General features: G+C 36.4%; 2 protein-coding genes across 3 annotated transcripts; both read left to right on the top strand.

Annotated features, from left to right (window-relative positions):
• The first annotated feature begins 1,144 nt into the window (after nucleotides 1-1,144).
• LOC109191442 (TLC domain-containing protein 2) lies at nucleotides 1,145-4,720 on the top strand. The gene is made up of 3 exons (XM_019342115.1): nucleotides 1,145-1,451; nucleotides 3,859-4,136; nucleotides 4,220-4,720. Exons 1-3 carry the CDS (start codon nucleotides 1,190-1,192, stop codon nucleotides 4,532-4,534), a joined length of 855 nt encoding a protein of 284 aa, XP_019197660.1. The 5' UTR covers nucleotides 1,145-1,189; the 3' UTR covers nucleotides 4,535-4,720.
• Nucleotides 4,721-7,703: 2,983 nt separating this feature from the next.
• LOC109191443 (late embryogenesis abundant protein 47) lies at nucleotides 7,704-9,387 on the top strand. Of its 2 annotated transcripts, XM_019342116.1 has the most exons (4): nucleotides 7,704-7,794; nucleotides 7,905-8,076; nucleotides 8,204-8,485; nucleotides 9,008-9,387. In XM_019342116.1, the coding sequence occupies exons 1-4, from the start codon at nucleotides 7,742-7,744 to the stop codon at nucleotides 9,176-9,178; spliced, it is 678 nt and encodes a 225-aa protein (XP_019197661.1). In that variant the 5' UTR covers nucleotides 7,704-7,741; the 3' UTR covers nucleotides 9,179-9,387. The 2 variants fall into 2 exon arrangements, with proteins under 2 accessions (XP_019197661.1, XP_019197662.1); XM_019342117.1 differs by having other exon boundaries at nucleotides 7,740-8,076.
• The last annotated feature ends 2,535 nt before the right edge of the window (nucleotides 9,388-11,922 follow it).

The following is an 11,922-nucleotide window of genomic DNA, read 5'->3' as shown; positions in this document are numbered from 1 at the left end:
CAAAATCGCGAACGGGATCCGGAACCGCCGGTTCATGATCCAATTTTTTTTATTCTTAAATTTAATAAATTGAAATCCAAATATTGGGTTCTAGATCTGAATCATAACTGAAAAGTTTTAATTCGATTGCTATAGTGTCTGGTTCAGTTCGAACCGAACCGTGGTAATAGCTACATATACGCAATAATTTGTTGGAGAAGTAAAATAAATAAAATGTTTACTTTAAGGGTAGAAATGTCAATTTAATATATTAGGGGGGAAAACCACCACTTTTAAAATAATTGAGGGGGCTAATGTGCTTACATAAATAATTGAGGGGGAAAAAGTGCTATAAGTATATAACATAGGGGGAAAAAGTGCAATTTTCCCTAAGAATAATAAATAGTTAACAGAATATTCCGTTAGTAAAGTTTATACTAACGGAATCCAGTGTTATTTAATGGAAAGAAATACTATAATAGAAGGTAAATAAGAAAAATTATTAAAACAATACTAAAATTAAAATAATATAAACCATTCATTTTAAGAAACAATTCTACCTACATTTTTTTTGTTCCAGTTAAGAGCCTAAGCTCTTATTAAATTTGTAGATAGAGTAATTATTTTCATTCATCACATCATTCAATAAATTAAAATTTGCACATCATTTTCAAAGGAGACATTACTACATATGGTAGTAGAGTTTTTTGCACTTTTGGTCCCACGACTACAGTGGCACTATCAGAATTGATCCACGACTTTCAGACCTTGCAATTTTAGTCCACGACTATTATTTTTTTGGCAAAAATGGTCCTTCCGGCCATTTTTCCGTCAAAATTCCACCGGAGTAAAATTTCTTCATTTTTAAGAGGGCTAAATTTGACATTTCTCTTAACAATTCTTCCTAGATAAAAAACAATTCTTTATTGCAAAATATGGCAGCAAACAATCAGTAATACAAGCCTCTTAAACATGTCAACTTTAACCTTCTTAAAAATGAAGAAATTTTACTCCGGTGAAATTTTGACGGAAAAGTAGTCCGAAGAACTATTTTTGCCAAAAAACAAATAGTTGTGGACTAAAATTGCAAGGTCAGAAAGTCGTGGATCAATTCTGATAGTGCTACTATAGTCGTGGGACGAAAAGTGCAAAAAAAAACTCTATGGTAGTATTTACATCGCCGAGGAAGAAACGAAAATAAGAGGAGGATATGGCGAGGCGGGGTAGCGGTGTTGTTCATGAAGAACGCAATGCCATGTCCGGGGCATTCTTCATGGCGACGCTGTTGATGTGGGCCCTTTCTGTGCTATACGAGATTGTCTTCATCCACCGGACGGAACTATTACCTATCCTCGCCGGCTTCTGCTTCTACCAATCGGCCAATTGGGTCATCCGTAGTTGCCTCAATCGGGACCCTCTCTTTGTCAATACCTCGGTGTCTCTTCTTCACTCATCCATCACCTCCGTCTCAGGTTCACCTTTGCCTTACTTTCTTAGTTTCCTTCATTCAAATTTATTGTTTTACTGCTAGAATTATAGAGCTTGAACTAGTTGGGAAATGTAATGAATCAATGATTCTCTGTTATTTGCATCTAATTTTGGATTAAAGCTTAGTTGCATTGAGTTGAAAAAAGCGGAGCTGAAAAGTCCAACTATGAAACTGCCAATATTATGTAATTTTGTCTTCCTTAATCTACGGAGCCGTGAGAGAAAATTAAGCAACTGTATATGACAGTAGGGTTTTAAGAACAAAGGTTTTGATTTGACATATTTCCACTGTGAGGCCATCAGTATATCTGATTTCCCCTTTCTTCATTGAGAACCTGAAATGGATTTGAAACATTTATACTATTGACTTTGAAACATAGACTTTCAGGGGCTCCGATCTGTAAGGGGATGTTTGGTTCATGGAATTCGAATTCCTCAAATTTGAGGAAAATAAAATCCTTGGTTGGACCAAGGATTTTGTTTTCCATGGAAGATGGGAAGAAAAAGTGATATGGATTGCCTATTTTACCTTTTTTTCTTTTTTAATTATATTACTCTTATTAATTTGTAGGGGCATATAGGTCTTTATACTCGTTATTCTTTACAATTCCAAATCTAACCAAATAATAGAATTAGTATTCTCAGTAATTCTTTTTCCACCAACCAAACAATGAAATTCATCTTCCTAGTAATTGTTTTTCCATGGAATTTCAATTCCACTTCCCTTAAAATATTTTCTGCGAACCAAACGAGCCCTAAGTGATATACACTTTAGTTTGTCCTACCTTGGTTGCCAATATTTTTGATAAGTAAAATTTACTCATGAAAGGGGTGCACCTAGATGGTGCCCAGATAGATAGTTTTACAAACAAAAGCTGTTTTGAAGGGTTTTTTACTCATGTGCATAGATTGAATTATGTTTGCTTGGGTCTCTTGATATTTTGGTGTAAAGTAGAACCTAGGTTAGTATAGAACACAGAATTTTAATGATCAGTAGACCATATTATGACAGCATTTATTAAAAAGAGCTTGTAATGTTCGGCATGCTATTGTCCATTTTTCAAAATGTATAGCATTTTGACCAACAGATACTATAGAGTAGATGAGGTACATCAAATAAGTGAACTTAACAGAATTAAAATACTAATAATGTTCCCAAACTGTTTGCTTTTTATAAGCTGTCCATGAAGCCATTAATGCAGGCAATTTCTTTTGCTAAAATTGCTCGTCTATAATTCTATTCATGCCAATTTGATAAGTTACACTTAAATATTCTAGAACCTTTCCTCTGATCTAGTCTCTAGTTGGAAGTTGTGGTGGACCAAAAGAAAGCAGTGTAGCTAAGCTAGATTTTTCTTGTGCATTCCACTGGTTTAGCATTTGGAGCAAGCAAAATGACAAATTTGTTAGCTTTAACTTCATTTTTTTTAGAGATATATATTATGTCTGACGTATAGCCACTCCATTATGTGCATTTTAAAGTCAGTCTAAATAAACATTTCAAGATCAATCTTCAATAGAAGCCAAGTGCTTGTTTTTCAATCTTTATGAATGTTCTAGTTTGTCCAGTAGCAATTCATTGGGGATCTTTTTAGTCCATCTGTTGTCAAAATGAAAGAGTCAAATGAAAACTGTCATTAATGATGAAGAAGAGAAATGTTAGAATATGTTCAGCTTGTAACTTAGCTGTTATATGATGGTGAAAGAGATGTGAAGTACATCAAATCAAAAAGAAAATAAACAATAAGCAATAAGAAATGCAAAGGATAATTTTTGTTCCATCTAAGAAATGACAACAGTGTAGTTCCTCCAAAGTGGATCTCACCTCCTTCCAACATTGTTGGAGAAGATATAGAAGCCAAAATACACATAGCCGTTGTAGACATAAGGAATCATTTACGAATATTAGAAATCCCCTAGATGATGGCTTTGAAAACCAACTTCAGTTGCATTTGTGGGTTTCAACACTCAAGGTGGTGCACCAGCTTTTGTCTGTGAGCACCAAATGTTGCAGTGTATGACATTGAAGAATTGATGGTGGTGATGAGATAGTAAATATATATTTATATACTTGGTTTATGTCTATATATATTATAAATCTCATTGCATTGATGTTAGTTGATTAAAAGTGCAAATTGAAAATTATGATGGGATGCCTGACTGCAAGTTCTACTACGTGTACTCCCTATTTCTACTCCCTCACTTTTACTCCATGATGTGGCAAAGAATGATAAGTTATCTTCATCCTATGGGTCCCAAGGAAAATGTCATCATCAAAATTTTGTGAGGGGGAGTAAAAGTTGAGAGTAGAAATAATATTCTCCTTTTGATTATAAGGAGAAGATTATGTTTATGGTGCTTAATCATAACAAACATGCAAATCTTGTGCAGTTGTTTTTGTTTTAGTGAATCAGTGGATGAGAAACAGTTTGAGTACAATGTTTGCACACTCGGAATTGGTTGAGCATTCATGGCCATGGGCATATCCAGCTTTGTGCATTTCATGTGGGTATTTTGCTTATGATCAATGGGATATGTTACTTCACCATTTATACAAAGGTTGGATTCCTTCAATACTGGTGCATCATCTAGTGCTCCTTGTTTGCTTTACCCTGGCTTTGTATCGGAATGTCACAATCAACTACCTTATTCTCACTCTTGTTTGTGAGGTAAGTTTCGATATGCATTCCATTCAAAAAATATGAGTATTGCAGCCTTCTTTTGTATTATATACGAGTCTTTTTGTGTACAGCTGCATTCCATATTTTTGCATACACGCAAAGTGCGGCGAATGGCCGGTGTCCGTGATGCCAGTAGCAGAATTGTAAAGGCGGAATGGTGTGCTAACTGGACAACGTTTGTTTTAGCGAGGTTTACATCTCATATTCTCATCACTGTGAAGTTGCTCAAAGATTCTTCCAAGTTTAACAAGGGCGTGGAGCTCCCGCTTGCTCTTTTCGGCATGGCGGGTATGAACTTACTTAATATTGGTTTGGGAATTGATCTATTTGAAGCATACCGGAGAGAGAGGAAAGAAAAAACAGATAATCACAATCATCATGAATGACCCCTCACCTTCTCACGGCCCGGTTTGTTACAGGAATTTTTAACTTAATTTGCCTGCCCAACTTGTGTATAACTGTATACTATACTTTAATGCATGTTTAAAACTTGTACCCATGCTGTATATCCAAATTAATGCTGTATATCAATTAATAATTTGAATTTTTTGCAATGGAATTATTTTCCAGCACTTGATTCTCAACTTTTATGTACGGAATATTCCACATCTTTGATACGGGAACTGTTATACAAAAATGCGCTCAGAGTTAAGTTCGCCTTTTGATGGCACGGGAAAGAATTATGATGCAGTAAATATGGAGATTCTTACAAATTCGGAAGATATGGGGGTTGGATTACTGGCTCAGTGGTTCCCGAGTTTTGAGTATGGGCATGCTAACCCTTAACCTAAAAAAGGAGCATGCTCATACCTGAAACTAGGGGCTGAGCCAGAAAATTTATGTAAGAAGGGTCAGGATCTTAGAAAAAATTTATAATACCAATTAACAACGGTACCGGTCATATCATTATATATATCATGCATAATTATATTATATATTATTGATAATAATTTATAATGATATTTATGTAATGATTGACATTGATGTTAATTGATACTTTATAATTTTTCACATAACACAAAATATATACAATAATAATGTTGCTTGTCACTCTTTTATCAAATAAGAGTTTTCAATTATTTTGTTGGCAACATTTTTTTTTTACATAATTAATTGATATTATTTTACTAATTACCAAAATTTTGAAGAATGAGGACGAAACTCAAAATCACGAATTAAAAAACCAATATTAACATTAATTTTTCCAATTTTAAAACTAATCTTGAATTAACAAATTTACATATTAAAAGTGTAAATAAATAATAAAAATACATAATAACAAACTAATTAATTATTTGATTTATTTCTTTTTATTTGGTGAATTTGAACTTCAATGTATGTTTTAGGCTTATATTTAAGGAATAACGGTCAAATTAGCCATCGAACGTAACGTGAAAATGCAATTGGACCACTCAACTAAAAAAAGTGCAATCAGACCATTAAACATTGTAAAATCATGCAATTTGTCCCAGTGACCGTTACTAAGGTAATTAGTTAAAAATTAAAAAAAAAAAAAAGGGTATGCAAATCGTCTCCATCGATCTGGAGACGAAAGACAGACGCAACGCCAACGAGAGAAACGAACGCTGACAGCCATGGTCACTGGCCGGAAGCTTTGCCACCATCAACACTCCGCCTTCTCTCCCACCCAAAACACCGCCATTAGCGTTACCACCCCGAGTCGAGCCAGAGATCGGAGTAGCACCACCGCTATGGCCGAACATCCTATTGCTGACGTCATCGCCATTCGCCTCGCGGTCACCGCCCACCGTCCGCCGTCGCAACGCCAGCCAATCAACGATTTGCAGAACACCCTCAAAACTTCGTCGTCGTGTTTCTCCGGTTAAGGTGGAAGCTTACACCCCAAAGAACATCCTTGTCACCGGAGCTTCCGGATTCTTTCATCTCATGTTGCAAACAGGCTTATCAGGAACTACCCAGATTAGAAGATTGTTGTTCTTGATAAGCTTGACTACTGCTCAAACCTCAAGAACCTTCTGCCCTTGAGCTCGTCCCCTAAATTCAAGTTTGTCAAGAGAGATATTGGGAGAGTTGATCTTGTAAACCACATTCTCGTCACCGAGTCCAAGAGAGAGAAAGCTAAGCCCAAGAGAGAACCGAAACCAACGAAACACAATGAAATGACTGAAATACCCCTACACTTAACACCTAGTTGACATAAAAGGTAATGGAGGACTAATTTGGGGTAATTTTTAAAAGTCAAGTGATCACATTGAGTGCAATTGAAAGTCAAAATGCAAAATTGAGAATGAGCGATAGTCGATAGATCATTTTGAGAAAAAACTCTTTAATAAATACATAGTAAAATTTTGTAAAAAAAAATTTGAGGGAGGTCAAAAGAGAATTTTTATTCGTAATATAATAATATATAATTAAATATTTATTAAATTTTTAGGTTAGGGTGGGGTGGGGGAGAGGCCCCCCACGTACCTTCGCCCTTGCTCGAAACCCAGAGTGAGGGAGACAAGCTAGAGCCTTTCTCTCCCGGGGTTGCCCCCCTCCCTTGCTAATAAAAGAAAAACATACATTATATTCATCATACACTATGCAAAAGATTCGCCACGGTAAAAGCTCAAGATCACACTTACTTTTATAAGTAAAATATTTTATGAAAATTTAAAAATAAAATAAAATTTTAAAAATTTATAAAAGTCTTCAAAGTTGGTGTGTTTTTAACCAAAAGAGTAATAAACAAATTAAAATAGTAAGTTCTTCTCCACACTTATTTTCAATAAGAAAATACCATGTGTATTTTCATTTTCGATTTACCCCAACTTGTACCCCACGCACAAAATCTTGATGTAGACATTTGTATTGAAACCTATGAAAAAAGTAGCTTATCAGTACTTGTCATATCAGGAAATGAAATTTAAGAAGTAAGATTTGAGAGTCTATATTGTAGAACTCTTTTCAATTTTGTCTGGCCTCAATATTGAGAAAATAAATTGGGGAGAGAAAGAATGACTTCCGTGATAAGTTATCTTCATAACTTGTGAAGCACATTCCATATATACGTTTCTTTATGTGGAATTATTTGCAAGAAAAATAAACATTACAAAGAAATGAAATCAAAGCACTTAATTAAGTCAACTTCCATGTAGTGTGATGACATCTTTATTACCATTCCAAATAGGTTGTCATATGTTCGAATTTCAGTGGTACTTAAATTCTTTGGACTGAAAATGTTTGAAAAAGTATAAACCAGACATTACCTGGTAAAGAATCATGAGTATTTAAAAAAAAATAGTTAATTAAATTTGAAGTAATTATTTTATTGAGTTAATTAAAATAGTTCCCGGCATTTTTGTACATGTAAATTAAATAATACTTTATGTAATTTATGTTAGTTTTTATTGTTTAGAAAGATGATACAATTTTTGTGGTCCTTGTCATCTTTATCCACCAATTTTGCTCTTTAATATGGTCAATCCTAATCCACTCCTATCCCAAGAGAAAAGAAAGGTTAAAAAGGAAAAACAGATTAGTTATTACCAGTCACCACATATTTGAAAACCAGAACCACCCAATTTTGTAGCCAAATGTAAGACATAAAACAACCATCCATTGGTTGCATGCATATATATAAATACGATTGCATTAGAATTGTGAACAAGATCAGAAGAAAGTAAATTGTACTACTGGCTTATATATATATATTTATATATATATTTTTATTTATATATAGTAGCAATAACATTACTAGCTAGTTAGCTAATTAAGCACAAATTGGATCAGAATGAGCCAAGAACAGCCCATGAGGCCACAAGCCGAAGAAGAGACCATCAAATCTGGGGATGTTCAAGGTGATGAGCAAGTGGTGGGACAATCTTCAGCCCAGAATGAGATTACAGATGTTAACACAGACATTTCCGGAAAACAGATGATATCAGACTCAATTGGTGGAGAGGTTCATTCAATTCTCAGCTCTCTCTCTCTCTCTCTCTCTCTCAAAATAAATATTGATCTGAAAATTAATTAAAGGTGGTCTGTGATCTGATCTTTCTGGCATACTATTTTGATTGCATGATTAAAAGGTTCTTGTAAAAGACAATCAATCTAGTTTTGTTTCACCAAAAAACAATTCAAAAAAGGTGACCATTACCATTGGCGAAGCGCTGGAAGCTACAGCCCTTACCGCAGGTGACAGGCCAGTGGATTATGGTGATGCGGCTGCAATACAAGCGGCAGAGGTGAGAGCGACTGGGCGGACCAATATAGTCCCAGGTGGTGTTGCCGCAGCTGCTCAATCGGCGGCTTCTCGCAACGCCCGTGCTACCCGCGACGAAGACAAAACCAAATTGAGCGAAATCCTCTCGGTACGTACGTTGCACGTGCACTCATCGACAATTAATTATATATCAAGGACCTCTGGAGAGAGTCAAGTAATTTAGAGTATATCGTCTCCATTTTTTTCATTCATCACGCACACAACACCAACAAAGCCAAGTTGAAATTGTCTTGGCCTAGGGGTACCTAGCATCTAGTCTACCACCTGATCGACTTTTACAACAGTGGCTCAACAGACACGATAAAATGTCAATTTTGAGCATGATCCTAGCTTCCAACATTGGACACAGTAAACAGAGTTAAATGCGCATTTTGGGGCATAATCCTTACAACACTGGACTCAGTAGACAAGATCAAATGCCCATTTTAGGGATAACCCCATACCTTCAGCTATGAGTTTGAAATCTTAATCTTTTCTCTTAAATATTGTTGTCTATTGAATTAGTGAGCTAAGCTATTTTACTCCAGATTTTTTAAATCTTACATATTTTGAAAATTTCTTAATTTATACGTCATTAATTAATAATAACGTAAAATTGTCCTTGTAATAGGAAGCAAGTGCGAAGTTACCATCTGATAAGCCGGTGACACGCAAAGACGCAGAAGGAGTGATCGGTGCTGAGCTAAGGAACGACCCAAATTTGTGCACTCGTCCAGGCGGGGTAGCTGCTTCTGTGGCGGCGGCTGCAAGGCTGAACAGCCAGAAAAGTGGCCTCAAGTAGAAAATATAATATGAATTAATCATATCCCCCTTACGTTTATTATTGATAGAAAATGATGTATTTGAGAGGGAATGTGAATAAACCTACCTACCTGCCCAGATGAGGAGAAGATAATGTGAGATAATTATTATTTAAATTTGTAATTAGTGTCCACCTCTTCCTATATACGGAACGGAGGACTAATATATACATAGTTGTTTGTACCTTAATCACCACCATTAAATATTTTAGTACTAGTGTTCTTGTGAGATAATCCAAGTTTATGTTGTTAATTAGTGTATACTAGTAATTGTTCTGTGTGATGCACGGATGAATATTTCTCAGGATTTTGTAAAATTACAAAGTGGATATCGTGATATAGGTAAAATCTTATTATATCCTTGTGGATATAGTAAAATTAAGATATTACTATATTAAAAATTAAAAATTTCAAATTATAAAGTGGATCTTTAAAAAAAAAAATGTAAAGGCAAAATAGTAAGAATAATGAAATTAGTTTAATATACAAAATATAAAAATAAGTGTCATAAAATTACAAATTATTGAAGATCTCGTAGTATAACACGTTGGTTGTTGATGTAGCATTTGTTCTTGAGTCGTTGGCAATCAATATTTTTTATTCTAAATTATAAATTATTAATTATTTCTTAATATCCATGTATTTTTTTTTTTTTGAAAATTTTCTGCGGTGCTTCATTAGAAAAATGCTGAAATAATGTCTGGTGGGTGAGTATCCCAGTACATAGTATCAGGTTGCTGATAAGCCGTAGTGGCTAAAGCATGAGCTAAATAATTGTCCGATCTAGAAATATAATTAAAAGAACATGAGTGAAAATAAACGGCAATTTGCCTGCAGCTATCAATGGCATAGCCAACGTAAGAGCGAAACGCAGTGGTTGATGATGTAAGGTAGCGTTGTAGTGTCAAACAATCCGTGTAGATCTCAATATTCTGTTCACCTCGATCCTTTAGCCATGATAAAACTTCCTTACACGCCAAAGCCTCAGCCATAAGTGGTGACGTACAGGCCGGTAGCGGCGCGGTTAGTGCCGAGATATAGGCTCCATCTCCATCTAATAAAACGGCCCCTACAGTTGCATTCCCTGTCTCGTGTAGATATCCCGCATCGACCCTGCATCTTCTCACTGGCGGCACAGAGGATCCGGCGGCGTCGGCAGCACCGCGGCCGGCGGTGGGACTCGCCTGGGCAGCGTGGCGGTTTTCTGTCGGCAGCGTAGCAGTGGCAGTGGCAGCCACGGCTGGGCGGGACTGAGTCCATGCGGTCTTGGCTGCCGCTGCGGCTCTGAGTAGGGACCCCGGGCGTGGTAAAAACGCCTCCCAAACTGCACCATTTCGAGCTTTCCAAATATTGTATAGAATTGATGCTGCATATAATATTCCATCAGAATCTAAAATATTTAGAAGTTCCCCAAACCAAACATGAAAAATATCCGTGACAATATTGGGGATTGTAAGGTTGGATTGATCCCAAATGTTTCTTGCAAAATCACACAAGACTAATGCATGCATTGTATTCTCATGTGATATCCCACACATAGCACAATATGGGTTCACCTCCACCCTCTTTAAAAGCAAGTTCGTAGTTGTAGGCAAAATATCACAAATAGCTCTCCAGAGGAACATTTTCCACTTTGGTGGAATTTTTAGTCTCCATAAAGCTAACCAATTAGTAAAGGGGCCTTGATTATTCTCATAATCTCCCACCAATCGTCTGTACCCGCTTTTCACAGAATATAATCCTCTCGGGTCCCCGTACCAATACCATGCATCATTATAATCCCGGGATACAGGTACTCTCATAATTCTCTCGACATCCATAGGTTGAAATAAATCTGATAAAATTTCATTATCCCATGTACCAGTTTGTTGATCTATTAGCCCCACTACTCTGGTCTCTCGTAACTGTATAGGCATCTCTGTTTGTATCATAGGGTCCTGGTCATCCAGTAACCATGGATGGGTCCATATAGATGTAGTTTCCCCATTCCCAATTCTTTGTCTGACCCCACTACAAATTATGCTCTTTGATGCCATTATACTCCGCCAACAAAAACTGGGATTATTTCCTACCTGCGCATAAAAGAAAGTATCCCTGGGAAAATATCGGCTTTTGTAAACACGAGCTACTAAGGAATCAGGCTTAGTGAGCATTCGCCATGCCTGTTTCCCCAACATAGCTAGATTAAATGCACGTAGGTCCTTAAAACCCAATCCACCATACTTCTTAGGAACACATAGCTTGTCCCAAGCCTTCCAGTGAACTCGGTTGTCCGTCCCAGAACCCCACCAATATCTATTCATCGTTCTTTCTATAGCCGTGCATACTGATATAGGTAGCAAAAAAACACTCATTGAGAAGGTAGGCATAGATTGTGCCACACTTTTCAACAGTATTTCTTTCCCTGCCTGAGACAATAGCCTTTTATTCCACGACCCAATTCTTTGGCGTATTTTATCCTCAATATATGCAAAAGCTGCCTTTTTATTCCTACCCACAAACGAAGGTAGACCCAAATACTTGCCAAAGTTTGGTGCCTGCTCCACCCCCAAAACTTGGGCCACACTTTCCCTATCCACATTACTCGTATTCCTGCTATAACAAATACTCGACTTGTGGTAGTTAACCACCTGTCCCGATAGATCCTCATATACAGTCAGGCATTTCTTTATCTCATTAGCCTCTTCCACATTAGCCTTAAAGAATAAAAGGCTATCGTCCGCAA

This window comes from Ipomoea nil, unplaced genomic scaffold (assembly GCF_001879475.1).
Source record: "Ipomoea nil cultivar Tokyo-kokei standard unplaced genomic scaffold, Asagao_1.1 scaffold1622, whole genome shotgun sequence".
NCBI classification, from domain to species: domain Eukaryota; kingdom Viridiplantae; phylum Streptophyta; class Magnoliopsida; order Solanales; family Convolvulaceae; genus Ipomoea; species Ipomoea nil.
This window is presented reverse-complemented; position numbering and strand designations above follow the sequence as displayed.